Source organism: Orbicella franksi, chromosome 3 (genome assembly GCF_964199315.1).
Source record: "Orbicella franksi chromosome 3, jaOrbFran1.1, whole genome shotgun sequence".
In the NCBI taxonomy this organism is placed as follows: Eukaryota; Metazoa; Cnidaria; class Anthozoa; order Scleractinia; family Merulinidae; genus Orbicella; species Orbicella franksi.
In genome coordinates this window covers 19,545,858-19,560,000 of record NC_138147.1, presented here as the reverse complement: position 1 = coordinate 19,560,000, position 14,143 = coordinate 19,545,858, and the positions used below count along the sequence as shown (strand labels likewise).

The following is a 14,143-nucleotide window of genomic DNA, read 5'->3' as shown; positions in this document are numbered from 1 at the left end:
GCCACTATGGGCCCGGGGAACTTCAATAAATGTATGTATGTATGTATGTATGTATGTATGTATGTATGTATGTATGTATGTATGTATGTATGTATGTATGTATGTATGTATGTATGTATGTGTGTGTGTGTGTGTGTGTGTGTGTGTGTGTGTGTGTGTGTGTGTGTATGTATGTATGTATGTATGTATGTATCCCAAGCATTTCACACCATCATCGTATTATGTACATTAAAGATTTTGAACTGTGTCACGAGAGTGATGAGGACCTTAGGAAAGAAACTTTTGTATTTCCTATGTACTGTTGCCAACATGCCATGTGGTTGCTTTTCTCTAATGCCTCTGGTCACGGTGGCCGTATTACTTTCTAAATCTATTAGTTTCTGTGATAGAACATTGGATGCAGTAGAAAACGGTCGGCTGAGTAATAAAAGAAATATATTTCTTTTCTTGGTAATGCATGGCATACAGATTGTGCAGTCTGGTTCTTATCCAAATATATTTGTGGCATACATCTTATATTTAAACTCACTTGTGTGTTATTAAAAACGTAAATTGTATATTGCGTAACGCATAAACATGGAAGGTGTGTATCCCATTTCCATTTTCAAATATTTCCATTTTCTGATGTGCATTGAAGTTTCACATCTCTTGATTAAGGTCCAGGTCAAACGCTACACTTCTCATGAGCTGAACCTAATGACAGCTTGGGTCGACTGAAATAACTAAAAGAACGCCTGTTCGAGTCAAACGTCGAACCTAATTCTGTCGAACCGAACTGTTAAACCAAACAAATACAAAAGCGGTCTTGTTGGTCAGTGGTTTTTCAAGGTAAAGTCAAAATGGCGCCTTTAGACCATTGATTATACGTTTGGCTCGGCTCATGTGAAGATCGGAGTTTGACCCAAAGTCGGTCTTCAGGCGTTATTCACGGCTGGCCAGGCGTGAAGGAAGCCTCAGCCGGTCCAAATAAAATCAGTCGAACTTAATTGGGTCAAACGCCGAACTTCACATGAGCGCAACTGGTTGAATTGGGTTCGGCTCATGTGAAGTACGGCGTTTGACCCGGGCCTTACTTTCATTGGTCAATTACAACGTTAATGCAGCGATGTCACGGGAAAGCATGCAACTCTCTTACGGCAGGCACAAGTCTTAAAAGGTCCCCCAAATCATGGTAAACTTAAACAATCGAAGAATGATCATGAGAACAATGGGTTAAAATACCTGAAAATTAAAATCGTAGTTGTCATCGCGTGCGATTTCTGGTAACTCAACCCCATCACGAACATGTTTCGTCCATATTCCACGTCCTCACAGAATCGAGAACACAAACAAATTAAAAGTGAAGAGATGAAAAATCGTGAAATTACAAGTTAGGGTAACATGGCTTGCAAACACCATTCAGACCGGGAGTTAAAACGTTTAACAGTTTAAAGGTCATCAATCAAATGCAACCAAAAAAGCAAAACATTAAGTGGTGTTACCATAACAGTCATGCTTGACACGGAGTCATGTCATGTTTGCTCAAATGTGACGTTTCAGTTTTTTTCCCTGTCCCAGTTCCCACTATCTGGTTTCCGGTAGTAGTTTTGTCTGCCTGGCAGACATAGCAGGTTGCATCTAGTTTTCTTTCATCGTCTTAAAACATCCGATTATTAAATTGCAGTTCATTTTGGTCAGTCGATAAGTGAAAAAATAGCGCATGTAAGATGAAGAAAAGAAGGTGCTAGATTGTTCATAAGTATGCGATGACCACAGGCCAGCTTACTTTGTCTGTGAAGTTCACTCATTATAATACCCATTTAGGAAAACCCATCAAAGCTGAAGAACATTAAACATTTAAATTGACGATGATTACATACCTTGTAAATGGGTGTGAAGGAATGCAGCAAACACATTTATTCCTTTCTCTGGTAGCTTTGTTGACTTGAGACTTTCCTAAGTCAAGAAAATGAAACAAATTAGCAGGCTTATGCCCAACAAACTTGCCTGAGTCGTACCTCAGTGTAATTCTAAAGTTACTGGGAATCTGCTCCCCGTAGCACATTCTTCTCCTACGTGAGGGTTTGACGCGGTTTGGCTAAAGACGGCTAGAAGATGATATATTTGCATCTTACCTCACTGCATTCTTTGGGGCAATACCCGACGGTCATCCACGTTTTTTGTTTGGGCGGAATTACAAAGTATGGTAGCGACGCTTCCCCAACCAATAGTATGCCAGCATCGTATTTTCGGATATTCGACGTGTAGAAAAAACGCAATCCAGAGCTGTCTTTGCGCCCTGTTGGAATAAAATAACTGTCCGTCTAAGGATTAGGTACGTAGCATTTTTCTCTAGCCTACATACGTCGAAATCTTCATTGTGTTGAGATACAGAGTGACTTGGTGTAGATATATGACATTACATTTATTCAGTGTGTGGAGGTTAAAGGTTTTAAGTATCACATTTTTCTTGTGAACTGTAAAGAGATCCTGTGGGCCTTGGTTACTGCTAACTTACTTTTATTCCAAACAATGGTACAAACAGAACTCAGCAAACTAGAACGAGATAAAAGCACACCGTCGAATCCGCCACGTGTTCCTCCTGACGCATGCGCGAGACCTTTAACCGCAGACCTAATATGTTTACGTTAACTACACGTAGTATATAGAATTTTGAGGAGGATTTGAATATCTTGTTTCAAGTGCACTGAGTGCAACTAAAGTTTCGCCCGGAATTCACATGGGGTCAGCTGTTGCCTAAAAAAGATAAAATCATTGCTAGTTGAAGGAAATAACCATATAACCATAAGCATGCAGCAAAACTGACTAGTAACGTTTTTTGTGATTTTTTTTTAAAAATAAATAAATGAACGTAATGACCTTCAATTCCTTTTGGATTGTCATAGTGTATCTCCAGCATGTAGCTGTTTGGAGAATCTTCTGTTCCAATGTTATAACCAACGTTTGGTGGGTAATAAAATGCCTTCAAAAAGTAAAAAAAGAAAAAGAAAATTAAAAAAATAAGTAAATTAAAACTATATGATGAGTAACTGGCTTGATTACGTACTACCACTTTGAAATTAATAGAATTTGGTTCACTGTGATTTTCAAGTACAATTTAATGATCACGAATGAAAACGTTCGAACTCGCGGAAGTTCAACTCAAACTGCAAAACTCTCCACCTCAGCTCCAACGGCCCAAGCAGCCACCACACTGTAGAAGTAGCATTCCAAGAATGGCATATTGGCGTAGTCATGGCAATCGAATCCAGGACCGTAATGCAAGCTTTCATTAAACTGTCCACGATTGTGACACTCGTAGATCAGCAAGTGATGTACAAATCCTTCGTTCCCCTTCTGGACATATGGCTCGAACTGCAAGACAAGCAGAGCAGAATCAACAATTTGTTACCTTAAGCAGCATGTTGAACATTTGATAATGATCTTTTCGGGAGTCTTTATGAGTTCACTAGTGGTCTAGCCATCCCGAGGGCGTCCCGCGCGTCGCAGGATCTCCCCTTCTCTTCGAGAGGTTTTTCCAAGACCTTGAGAATTTGTTCTGTCTCTGGTGTCAGTTACAACTGTATGGGTTTTTTGCAGGAAAGGGTTCTCCTATCAGCTTTCAACCCGGCCAACCTCCAACCATTCGAGAGTTTCCTTCTCTTTGACCTGTAAAAAAATACCCGGGGTACATGCAAACACTGACTGATCATTTCTCCTTTAGTTCAGTATAGAGGAAAAGTGAAACACTGTTTCGTTCAAATTTTTTTTTTTTAATGTAATTTAAGATGTCTGAGGCACCTAAATCAGCCTTGAGAGGACAAACTGTCGCAGACGTTGACGTTGCAGAAAAAAGATATGAGTGACTTGTCATCAGCAAAGCAGTTTATGCCACATTCAATCCAAAAACAGTTAGAAGGAGAAGAGGAGACCGCCAAAGACCTTAAAAAGTAAGTGCAAGAATCATTTTTGCAGTTATGTCGACTTTAGCGAGTCATCCGTGTCGTAACTCATTTGCGCATAAAAAGACGAATGGTACGAAAGAGAATGCAATATTTCCTCCTTTCATACTGCGAACGTTCCCGTCATGACTTTGGCGTTCATTGTGGGAAAATTGGTGCACAAACTCGTGCGTGTAATACCAAAGTCAATCACGGCATATTTTAACAGGTTACACGAAAACATGGCATGTCTATTGTTTAACAGGTTTTAAGAATAATTTAACGTAAAACATGTAGTAGTTGTAACGTTTAGTTAGCTTGATATCGTCGCTTCTCTAGCTATAAAAACACTAACTGTATTAAAAGAAAGGCGATCAATAAGCGAAAAGAACTCATTTAAGATCACTATACACAAACCTTTGTTATGTGATGCTTAGTCGTGATTTCAGCGGGGGCCTTGATCAGAGAACACCAGTAGGTTGTGCGTTTTTTGGGTATTGTTATCTATCAAATAAAGAAGAAGCCGAAACCAAATTATGATTTTATGATTTCCATTTAACCATTGCTTAAACAATAACAGTACCAAATATCGTTGCTGTCGGAGCCCTTATGTGTGGTCATGGCTATCGATCTTCAACATCACCTGTACCCGGATTTATACAATGAATTCAAGCCATCTCACATTTTTATTGTGCATGAGGAAGTCTTTCCATCCTGTCTCATTGACTTGTCTCTCGTCCATTTTGTTGAGAAGCAGAATGTTCCTTGAGCCTCTAAATGTGTGACGTGCAATATCGTCATCAGATTCCGGGTCGTCCGTGTGATAGGCGAACACCACCTTGGTTGTTCCTTGCTGTGAAAAAAAAAAAACAACAACAAAAAAATGAACTTCGAATCAATCTTCATTAATGCCAAATAATACACAGCACAAGCACTTTAAAGTCAATCTATTTCATACAGGTACCTTTATAGCCCTGTCCCTAGGATCACAAGTGTCAAATTTTCTAAAAAACTTTAAAACAGTTCTCGTGTCACTTTCTTCAAAGCCAGTTAACTCGTAATTTTTTTCCTCGTCTAACGGTGGCAGACGTTCCTCGTCAGCAAAGCGGTCCTGAAAAAAAAAAAAACACATCAGGATAATGTTTTTGTATTCGTCAGTTCTTTTTACCCACTTGTGGTTGAATGCCGAGAAGTTCCGAAAGTAACAACACACGAAAATTAGCAATAGGCCCTTTGCAGCTGGGACACGTGACCAAATTTTTCCTAGAAAATTTTTATATTATGGGCTATAACGAAAAGAATGACAGAAATGGAAAGAGCGCATCGAAAATACCAAAATCGCCAAGTTTGAGGCCCCTGGAGTTAAAGAGTAAGTTTATACGACAGTTTGAATTTTCGGAAAATTTAGAGGATTTGTATGGAAAATGTTGCTGAAGAGCAAGGCCTTGCTCTCCAACAACTTTTTCCATAGGAATCTTCTTATTCTTTTAAAAATTCAGACCGTTATAAAATCTCATTCTTTGATGATGGGGGTCTCAAACTTGGCCATTTTGATATTTTCGACATGCTTTTTCCATTTCTGGCATTCGTTAAGTTATAGCCCATAATTTTATGAAAAACAGGTCAGGTGATGGCTTAGCTGCAAAGAGCCTATTGTTCAAAAGTAGCGATAAAATTTCACGTTTATAAGCAAATCCCTAAATCACTGAAACAGACGACCTTCAATAGTGGCAACCACATCAAACACAACTTGAGGCATTGAGGTGTTCCGAGGAACAAAACAATTAACAAATAAAGCAAGCTGTACTTAACTTACATGATATTTGTTTTAGTTAGCCCGGTCTTTTTCCAAAGGGAATAGCCATGTCTGTTTGAATACAGCACAAGTCAATTTCAACAATGCTTACCTCTTTACACCTCTATATGCTCAGAACAATTTAATTTCATTAAGCTGGATGATACATGTATTCGGTACCCGAAAGTAATACATGTATTACGTAACCGAAAGTAAAAGTTGCAACCCAGCTGAGAAAGTGACGGCAGACAAATTCTGCTGGAATTTCATTTCGGAAATTTAAAGTAGTACACAGTATTACTTCTCAATTCTCTCTGCTTTTCATAGCAATATCATTAGAACCTTAGATAAAAGCGAGACTTTGATATAATTTATTCCATTGATGTGAACTAATGTTTTGTTTATATCAAGTTATTGAGACCAATCTTTGTAGGAAGCCAATGGTTTTGAGAGCAACTCACTTCCCCCAGTCTGCTATAAATGCTCAAAAGTCAAAAGGAATCCAAAGTACGACAGGAATCAAGAGTTAGTTTTAAAGATTTGGTTCGAATGCCGAACTTTAATGAACGATGGAGGTTCACCGGTTTTTGTCGTTCGATTCCATTTAAAAATGAACGTTTGGTTTTGACAACCTGGGCACATTTAGGCACAATCAAATGGTTCAGATTTCATGATCATTTCTGGCAGAAATTAATTTGTCACGCCACGATGTCGCGCGAAGTAATTAATATTCAAATCAGTTGACAGCTCAACAAAAGGACTCTTTCACAGTCTATGTTCAGGTATTCTTGACTATTGTTATTGGCCTTATTAAAATTACAATCGTTGACGTCAGCTGCTTGTTGCACTAGGGGTTCATGCGCCTTGGGAATTTGCACAACATTCGGACCAGGCGGTGTTGGACACGGTTCACGTGACAGTATTCGACCAACCATATGTCGTCTCAGCCGGAGCAATGGCGGACACATTTTTCGTTGCGAATGGAGAGTAGGTTGTCGTTTCTCGACCGATTTCTGCACTCATCATGAGAATCAAACGAACCTTTTCTAGGAGCTGCTAGTGTAATATCTAGACCAGTTATATGCCAAGCCTCAAGTGCAGGTAAGCAATTTTTGCATCAGAACTAGTCAATGGAAATCATGCTGTGTTGAAAACGTTTGTTTACCACACGCGCTTGACATGGATATTCTTTTGGTCGTTTGCAGGATAACAGGGATCAGTATTGTGAATTTTTTTTGTGTGAAACTTTAGTTCGAGAGTTGAACTTTAAGAAAAGTCCGGCGGGCCCAGGCGGGCCCCGCCGTTTTAACGGTCAAAATCGGACTTGAAGTTGGGGCATTTTCCTTGATTTGTCATATGTTCGCGGTATTTCGCGGGAGTGATTGTGTGGCTCGGCTTGTTCCTTTTACATCTTAATGTTTTCTTGTTATGTTCTTGTTTGTTTGTTTGTTTGTTTGTTTGTTTTTTTTGTAGTTCGTATGTCATCCGTTTGTTTGGCCGATGTTCAAGAGTTTTGGATCCTGCTTTGAATGCTAGTCCATTAAAGATATCATCTCATTTACAGTGAATTTTCACTATCATGATCACTGCCTGTCTTGAATTGTTATCTCTTACAGAAATTTACTACTCTTGGATCGGATGTTATTGTTCAGTCATCTATGGCTGATTATTTTTGATCTCCCACTTCTTCACGCTTGTTTTCCTTTGAATGTTGGTAGTAGTGGGAGACTATACATCAATAAAATTAATAACAAGTGTTTCATGTGTATAGTTACGCATAATTGTCAACCCACCTGGAGAAGAACGAGCCAATGTGTTTGAAGCACATGCTGAATTACCCGCTGGTATTTTTAAAGACTATGGGCTTGGAATTAACTTTGCTATATTTCCCAAGAACTAAATTTATCCACTTACACTGAAGTGATCTAACAAGGAAAGCTACAGCCTGCTGCTGTTTAGGATATCAAATTTAGAATGGAATAGACCAAAACAGAATACATAATAACATAAAGCAAGTGACTACTTAGAAAGCTGCATGGCAATCCCAAGTTTTAAGAGCTACTGCAAGTGTTCAATATAGTGCATCTGCTTGTATTTTAAAATTTTGTTACAATTTAGTTATCTTAGTCAAAGCATCTCACTATAGATGATCTAGGATACAGCTACATGCTAGATTATTCTGAATTCAGTTGGTCACAGTCATTACGAGTCAACAGGAGGAAGTGCTGTGGAGACTGTTTTTGGCAAAATATTTAACAGCTAATGTAGGAAATGTTAATATCAGTACATGATCACTGTGTTGTTGACCACAGGACTTGCAGTAAATAATAAATTTTAAACTGATAGATATTTCAAATAACCTGCATAGCACTGTTCTGGGTAAGAAGCTCCCTTTAGTTTACACAAGTTACATTGAACCTTAAACTTCAGCAGAGTTGTGATATGAGGACATGCAATGAAGGCACAGGACCATGAGCAATTCAGTCATTGCTAATTGACTGTGCCTATCATTCACAGTCTTCCAGTTTACTAATTTGTAAGTGAACTTAATGTTGGCTGCTGTTTCCAGAATATGGTTTTCGTGCTATTTTGCTGGTTTTTTGTTGTGCTTGTCTGTACCTTGCAAATATTCAGTTTAAAAAGCATACTTTGGAATTGAATTATTATTTGCAAGTAAATGTAAGTCAGTTTTTTTCTGCAATCTTAGCTGCAACCACTTTAAATAGCATGAGGTATATTATTTGTCTAAAGCATTCATTTCATGTAACTCAACCAAGCTTTCTTTCCATTGAGCTGGATTTCCCTTTGACATGGCCTCACATGTACTGAGAACCCAGGAATGGACACTTGGAGCAGATACAAGTTACATCCAACACCTAAGCACTAGGTGAAGAGAAATCTCAAACTCTCATCAGTTTGAACATGGATATTTACAGTGGCAATGTCTGAGGCAAAGTCATTTGAAGACCTTTTACTTTAAACACATTCAAGGAACTAGTTGAACAAGACCAAAACTGTGTTATCCCATTGTCTACAAAATAGATCCACACAGTACATATTTAATCTTGGATTTGTAAGTTGAACAAGAATTTGCTGGAAGTCTGTTCTGGTACAGGGGACGAATACAATTATTTTTTACCACTTACATTAAAGCAAAACATACCCTACTTCTCCCATTAAGCTTCTAGTTTTTTAATTCCATTTATTGCAAATCATTTTTGTTATTTTGAAAGAGCCATAGCTCATTAGCAAGTTATTTATGATTCCTTTTGGTTAATCAGGAATTACAGCGGGCGAAACTCGATTAATCAAACTTTACACAAGTTTTCAAGGACAAAACATTGCTTTGATTTCGAATTATTCAACCCTTTTCTTCGTAGGTTTTACTTCTCAGCTCTCTTATCGTCGAACGAAAACATAATATCTGTCAACAACCATGTTGTTGGCCAGCGATACACTGATACACTTCACACACAAGGCGAGATATTTAAGATGGATAGTGCCGAAGGTAGGTTCAATTCCGGCAAGTTAAGATCGAATTCGAAGAGACCAGAAACGGAAATAATTTATCTTTCAACCGTGAAGATTCGACGAACCGCGAAGCTTCGATTCCTAAAATCATCTGTTTAGCACTGAAAATGGTGGTTTTGTAAATCGACCAGAAGTCATCTACAGCTATTACTTGGCGTGCGGAACATTTCATGTGGATATCATTCCAGATTTCTTTCAGCATCGGATGCGAGCGAACCTCCTATAAGTTATATTTCCACATCACCATCAGCGCGCGGAGATGTTTGCAGTTCAGCGATCAGATGAAAATGAGCTTCAGGGAAAATTTCTCCCGGCATGCTTTGCGAGTCGTGTCCAACACCGCCTGCATTCGGACCGTGGATTCCAAAGCTATGGCGCGTTTTCAGGGTCAAAATTAAAAACTAACTTTTCCACCTTTCCTTGCCTGCTAAGTAAAATGTCTGTCATTTCCTGTCTTTGAAATTAGACAGTACGCATCTCTTTTGACCTCCGAAACAATACATTCCGCGTTTCCTGAATACTAAAATCATAACATCCGGCATATTTTGACCTTTGAACAAAATTCTCCGCGTTTCCTGGCTTCTCTCGAATTTTAAGTCCGGCATGTTCTGACTTTCAATGTAATTAGTTACCAAATACCGTACTACTTAGTTTAAACATCTCAACTAAACATCCCATGCCGGCACCTGACAAGCCATTTAGTTCATAATGAAATCTCGCCGCTGAGCCGACATTGTGATTTGCAAAATTTGCAAATGCGCGTTTTCTGACTTCTCGATTCTACCAGGCGTCTTTTCCGCGTAGGCGTGGATCCTACAATAATACACATAACATGTGATCAGGGTTTTCAAATTGGAATAAAGTAGCGGGAGGAAATCATAAAGTAGGCGGCACACTCTAGGGTCATGATAAAGGAGGCCACACGTGTAGAGGAGTGCCGGAATGGCTTACGTGCTCCTGCACGGGGGGAGGGGGGCGGGGGGGGGGGGAGGGCAATGGGATGAAGACCGTGGAAAATTCGAAAATCTATTTGTCTTGAGAAGCATTTTGATGACTGAAAAGTGCTTTTGTCGGAGGCTACTGTACACTTTATTTTAACAAGGGTTTATTAAAAATTCCTTGAGGGGAGTCCATATTCTGCCACTGCTTGTTGGAAAAGGCCAAGAACAGTAGCTGCGGTATTCTTTGTTCCAGCCCTAAGATATACAGGAAATCTTGTGTATCCATCAACTCCACCATGCACTACAATCTTCCATCTGAAACTTAAAAATACATGAGTCCATACTTTGCTGTCCTTTCATGGATTCTGTCCTCACTACCAACAACTAGTCTCCTTCGTAGCCGTTTTTTGGGTGTCACGCAACGCTTCTTTGGAGAGCGTTGCGTGACATCCCCCCACCCCCCACCCCGAAAAAAAAACCGGCTGGGAAGGAGACTAACCAACAACCACCTGTATTAGAAACTAGGCGCAATAAATCTGAATAAATTTTATTTATAATCAATTACGAATAAGGTTCACCTGATCAATTTATGATTCCCGTCTATGTGCCATGTGCCACAGTACACAGCTCTTGGTGTAAGGAATAGCCATCTCACTGCAAGTCCCTCCGGATCCGTTCTTTGCATGCATTCTCGGGCTCTCAGCTGGAGCACATTTATATTGCGCAACACTAGCTGCGATTGGACCCTCCGATATCCCGCATCTGGAAAATCCCTATGAAAGGATCTTACCATGTTATCAAGGTCATCATCACTAATGGTTGTCGTCCTGTCGGTAATGGAGATATTGTGCTCCCGCATACGTCTTTTTATGGTACTCTCACTCACACCAAGGGCTCTGGACATGTCGGGTAAGTTGATTTCATAATCGGCAAGATATTGTAGCTGCTCCCGTGGAATCTCGAACCTAGGACGCCCAACCGTTCTAGGCTGGTTTGCTACTGCTGGGGAGGAATGATACCAATTCCGCTCTACCTCCGACAACATTCGCGTCACAGTGGCGAGTGAGGGTCGAACTGTATCAAACACCCGCATGTTGTCAGCAAGTCGAACCAAATGGCGAGAAATTTGTTCCAATCGGAACAGAACATAATCAGCCACATCTTCACTAACTGTGTCCTGTTGAAGTCTCCTTGCAAGGTCGAATGATGTATGGCGAAGACTGCTCAAGAATTGCTCTTGTGCCGTCGACTCCATTAATAAATCCCCGGGAAAACCCCGGCCCCCTTGGGTCCTGGCACTAGGTTTGCATCAGGGGATCCAGGCTTGCGCGGAAAAGACGCCTGGTAGAATCGAGAAGTCAGAAAACGTGCATTTACAAATTTTGCAAATCAAAATGTCGGCTCAGCAGCGAGATTTCATTATGAACTAAATTGCTTGTCAGGTGTCAGTATGGGATGTTACATTGAGATATTTAAACTAAATATTACAACATTTGGTAACTAATTAACCGCGCGGCCATGGGCCGAGCGCGGTTCTAGGCTTACCCGTGGTTTATTATTTTTTTTTGGTATTTTTTTTGTCGGTGACCAGACGCAGACCTCCGCTCGGCCAAACTTTGAGTCACGCAACGTGTGATGTTTTTCCGCCAGAAGCTGTTAAAACATAAACACACGAACAATTTTACGGATATTGTTTTCTTTTTTGTGGGTAAAATATATTTTCTTTTCGCTTTATCAAAGCGTTGGATTTAAAGGGAATAATAAATACGCTGAAAAAAGGTATTACGTCAGCCATGGAATGCGCTGACGTTGCAGCTTTCACTTTCGCTACGTGACAAATAAGATCGTGTTTACTTTGCAAGTTTATTTCGGCAGAAGCGACGGTCATTAATTTATTTGTAATTTTGCGAGTATTTCTTGCGGTTTTAGGCAAATGAAGTAAATCCTTTGACTGTTTCATCGCAGCGAGTTCATAGATCGGAAAGAAAATTAAATGTTTGGAAGCCAAGCAAAGAACGTGTCAGAACGTGCAAAGATTACGTCATTGATAGGGAAATAACCACCGTACTAAAGATAGCCGTAGATAACGCAATTCTTGAATTATGTGACTCGTGTGACTTCTTTACTAACCCTTAACTCAAGGGAAAAAAACAATTAAATTTAATCGTGACTTTAAAGAAAGAAAGCGGTTTGTAATAGTGTTCGTATCTTCATGCCCATACATATCCCGAAGAAACTTCCAGATTAAGACTATTACGTCATCGGAGATGTCACAACGGCTACGACTGATGGTGCGATAATAGAGTTTATGTTGATCAAGTGCTGTGATGTCTACAGTAATCAATGAATCATCAAAGATTGCTTTGGAATATGCACTGCGTTGCGACTGTAGTACTAAGAAAACAGTTAAATTTTAAAAGCGCGGTTATAAGATCTAACAGATCTTCTTGTTACATTGAAAGTCAGAACATGCCGGACTTAAAATTCGAGAGAAGTCAGGAAACGCGGAGAATTTTGTTCAAAGGTCAAAATATGCCGGATGTTATGATTTTAGTATTCAGGAAACGCGGAATGTATTGTTTCGGAGGTCAAAAGAGATGCGTACTGTCTAATTTCAAAGACAGGAAATGACAGACATTTTACTTAGCAGGCAAGGAAAGGTGGAAAAGTTAGTTTTTAATTTTGACCCTGAAAACGCGCCATACAAAGCTTTCCACCAGTTCTATGAGTTGAGCTCAGTTGTGTTATGATATTCATTATAAGGTTACGGAGCCGGGCATTTGCTCATTAGTTACGGTCTGTGTATTGCTTTTCTTAGAACTCGGGGCCTTTCTGGGTAAATTTGAGTGGTGTAGTGTATTGTTGGAACGTACTTACTGTCAAGTATCCCTTGGAGTCTTTCACCCACCCAATTACTACGTCGCTACCGACCATTCGTCCGTTCCCTGAAGAGAAGCCGAAACCAACCCATCCTGTAGTAGCCGCCTCAACAGCGAACGATACTGTCTCGCTTTCCCAATCAACTGTCCAGTATAGCTTCATTAACTCTTGTGGGTCCAACACTGCGTTGTGAGCGAACTCAGACGACAGATCAGCAGCACTGACCGAGAACCAAGCTGTAAATACTGCTAATACTAGCGAGGACAACATGCTGTTATGTGCTCCTGCTTTTACAACAAGAATTTTGCAAAGCTCAACTAAATGTTTAACGTACGTAACTCGATTAAAAGGTGAACAATTGAATCACATGCCATGCACGTGATGACGTTGATAATAGTCATGTTAATAATAGTCATATTGCATCAGTCTAGCTAACTAACTTTCCAAATGCAAGATTTTTATAGTGAACGAATTTCTACCCCAGCAAACTACCGATATTTACTTCAGTTTACATTACACCAGGGATGAACAATCAAACCAATCAAACCAATCAAACCAATTTGCAATCTGCTATAACCATGCGGTGTTAATTCAACTGTAACTTGCTGGCTTAGTACGCCGGAGAAATTTGAATAACGCAGCCATGTCTTTGAATTCTTTTCCCTGAACCTTATTTCCCAACAAATCTTTGAAACAGGCTTAATTACCATCAAGCCAGAAAGCAGTTCACATATTCTTTGTATTAAACCCAGAACTGACTAATTGTATGCTTTCAAATGATAATGACATACTGTAATAATTATTGCTGGTGATGTTTAAATTAAACACAAGTTGATACTAGGTTATTTTCTTAATTTTGTGACTCGGGCAGATGTTAAGCCCAGCTCAAAATATTTATTTTACATTATGCATGTATATTGATTGACTGAATTTCAAGTTAAAATGCAGCCCAATAGCGTCCCAGTTATAATAATTATTAGACAAATCCTGGCTTTTGAATTCTAAAACAGTCAACCCATAGTCTTTCATAGTGCTGGCCAGATACTGCTTGGACTGTTCAATGTGAGTTTGGGCTG

At 39.6% G+C, this 14,143-nt stretch overlaps 2 protein-coding genes across 3 annotated transcripts in view; both read right to left on the bottom strand.

Moving 5' to 3' along the window:
- The window catches only part of LOC145482596 (DBH-like monooxygenase protein 1), a 74,737-nt gene that overhangs the window by 7,203 nt on the left and 53,391 nt on the right, over window positions 1-14,143 (bottom strand). Inside the window, exons 1-9 of one of the 2 annotated variants that reach the window (XM_081461199.1) lie at window positions 13,065-13,800; window positions 4,885-5,031; window positions 4,603-4,773; window positions 4,338-4,424; window positions 3,163-3,354; window positions 2,860-2,962; window positions 2,115-2,278; window positions 1,860-1,935; window positions 1,222-1,307 (exon numbers count right to left, since the gene is read on the bottom strand). In XM_081461199.1, coding sequence (XP_081317325.1) covers window positions 1,222-1,307; window positions 1,860-1,935; window positions 2,115-2,278; window positions 2,860-2,962; window positions 3,163-3,354; window positions 4,338-4,424; window positions 4,603-4,773; window positions 4,885-5,031; window positions 13,065-13,337 — 1,299 coding nt within the window. In that variant the 5' untranslated portion in view covers window positions 13,338-13,800. Of the gene's footprint in view, window positions 1-1,221; window positions 1,308-1,859; window positions 1,936-2,114; window positions 2,279-2,859; window positions 2,963-3,162; window positions 3,355-4,337; window positions 4,425-4,602; window positions 4,774-4,884; window positions 5,032-13,064; window positions 13,801-14,143 lie in introns of those variants that run through there. The other variant, XM_081461200.1, reaches the window with a different exon arrangement.
- LOC145482654 (uncharacterized) lies at window positions 10,223-11,633 on the bottom strand. The gene is made up of 2 exons (XM_081461261.1): window positions 10,766-11,633; window positions 10,223-10,502 (listed from the first exon to the last, which is right to left on the bottom strand). Exons 1-2 carry the CDS (start codon window positions 11,440-11,442, stop codon window positions 10,355-10,357), a joined length of 825 nt encoding a protein of 274 aa, XP_081317387.1. The 5' UTR covers window positions 11,443-11,633; the 3' UTR covers window positions 10,223-10,354.

Excerpts from the sequence above, each read along its gene's own strand:
- LOC145482654 (XM_081461261.1), bottom strand. The coding sequence starts at position 11,442 with ATGGAGTCGACGGCACAAGAGCAATTCTTGAGCAGTCTTCGCCATACA. Across the intron at positions 10,503-10,765 it reads GGGAATCATAAATTGATCAG|ATGGAAGATTGTAGTGCATG; the intron begins GTGAACCTTATT and ends TTTAAGTTTCAG.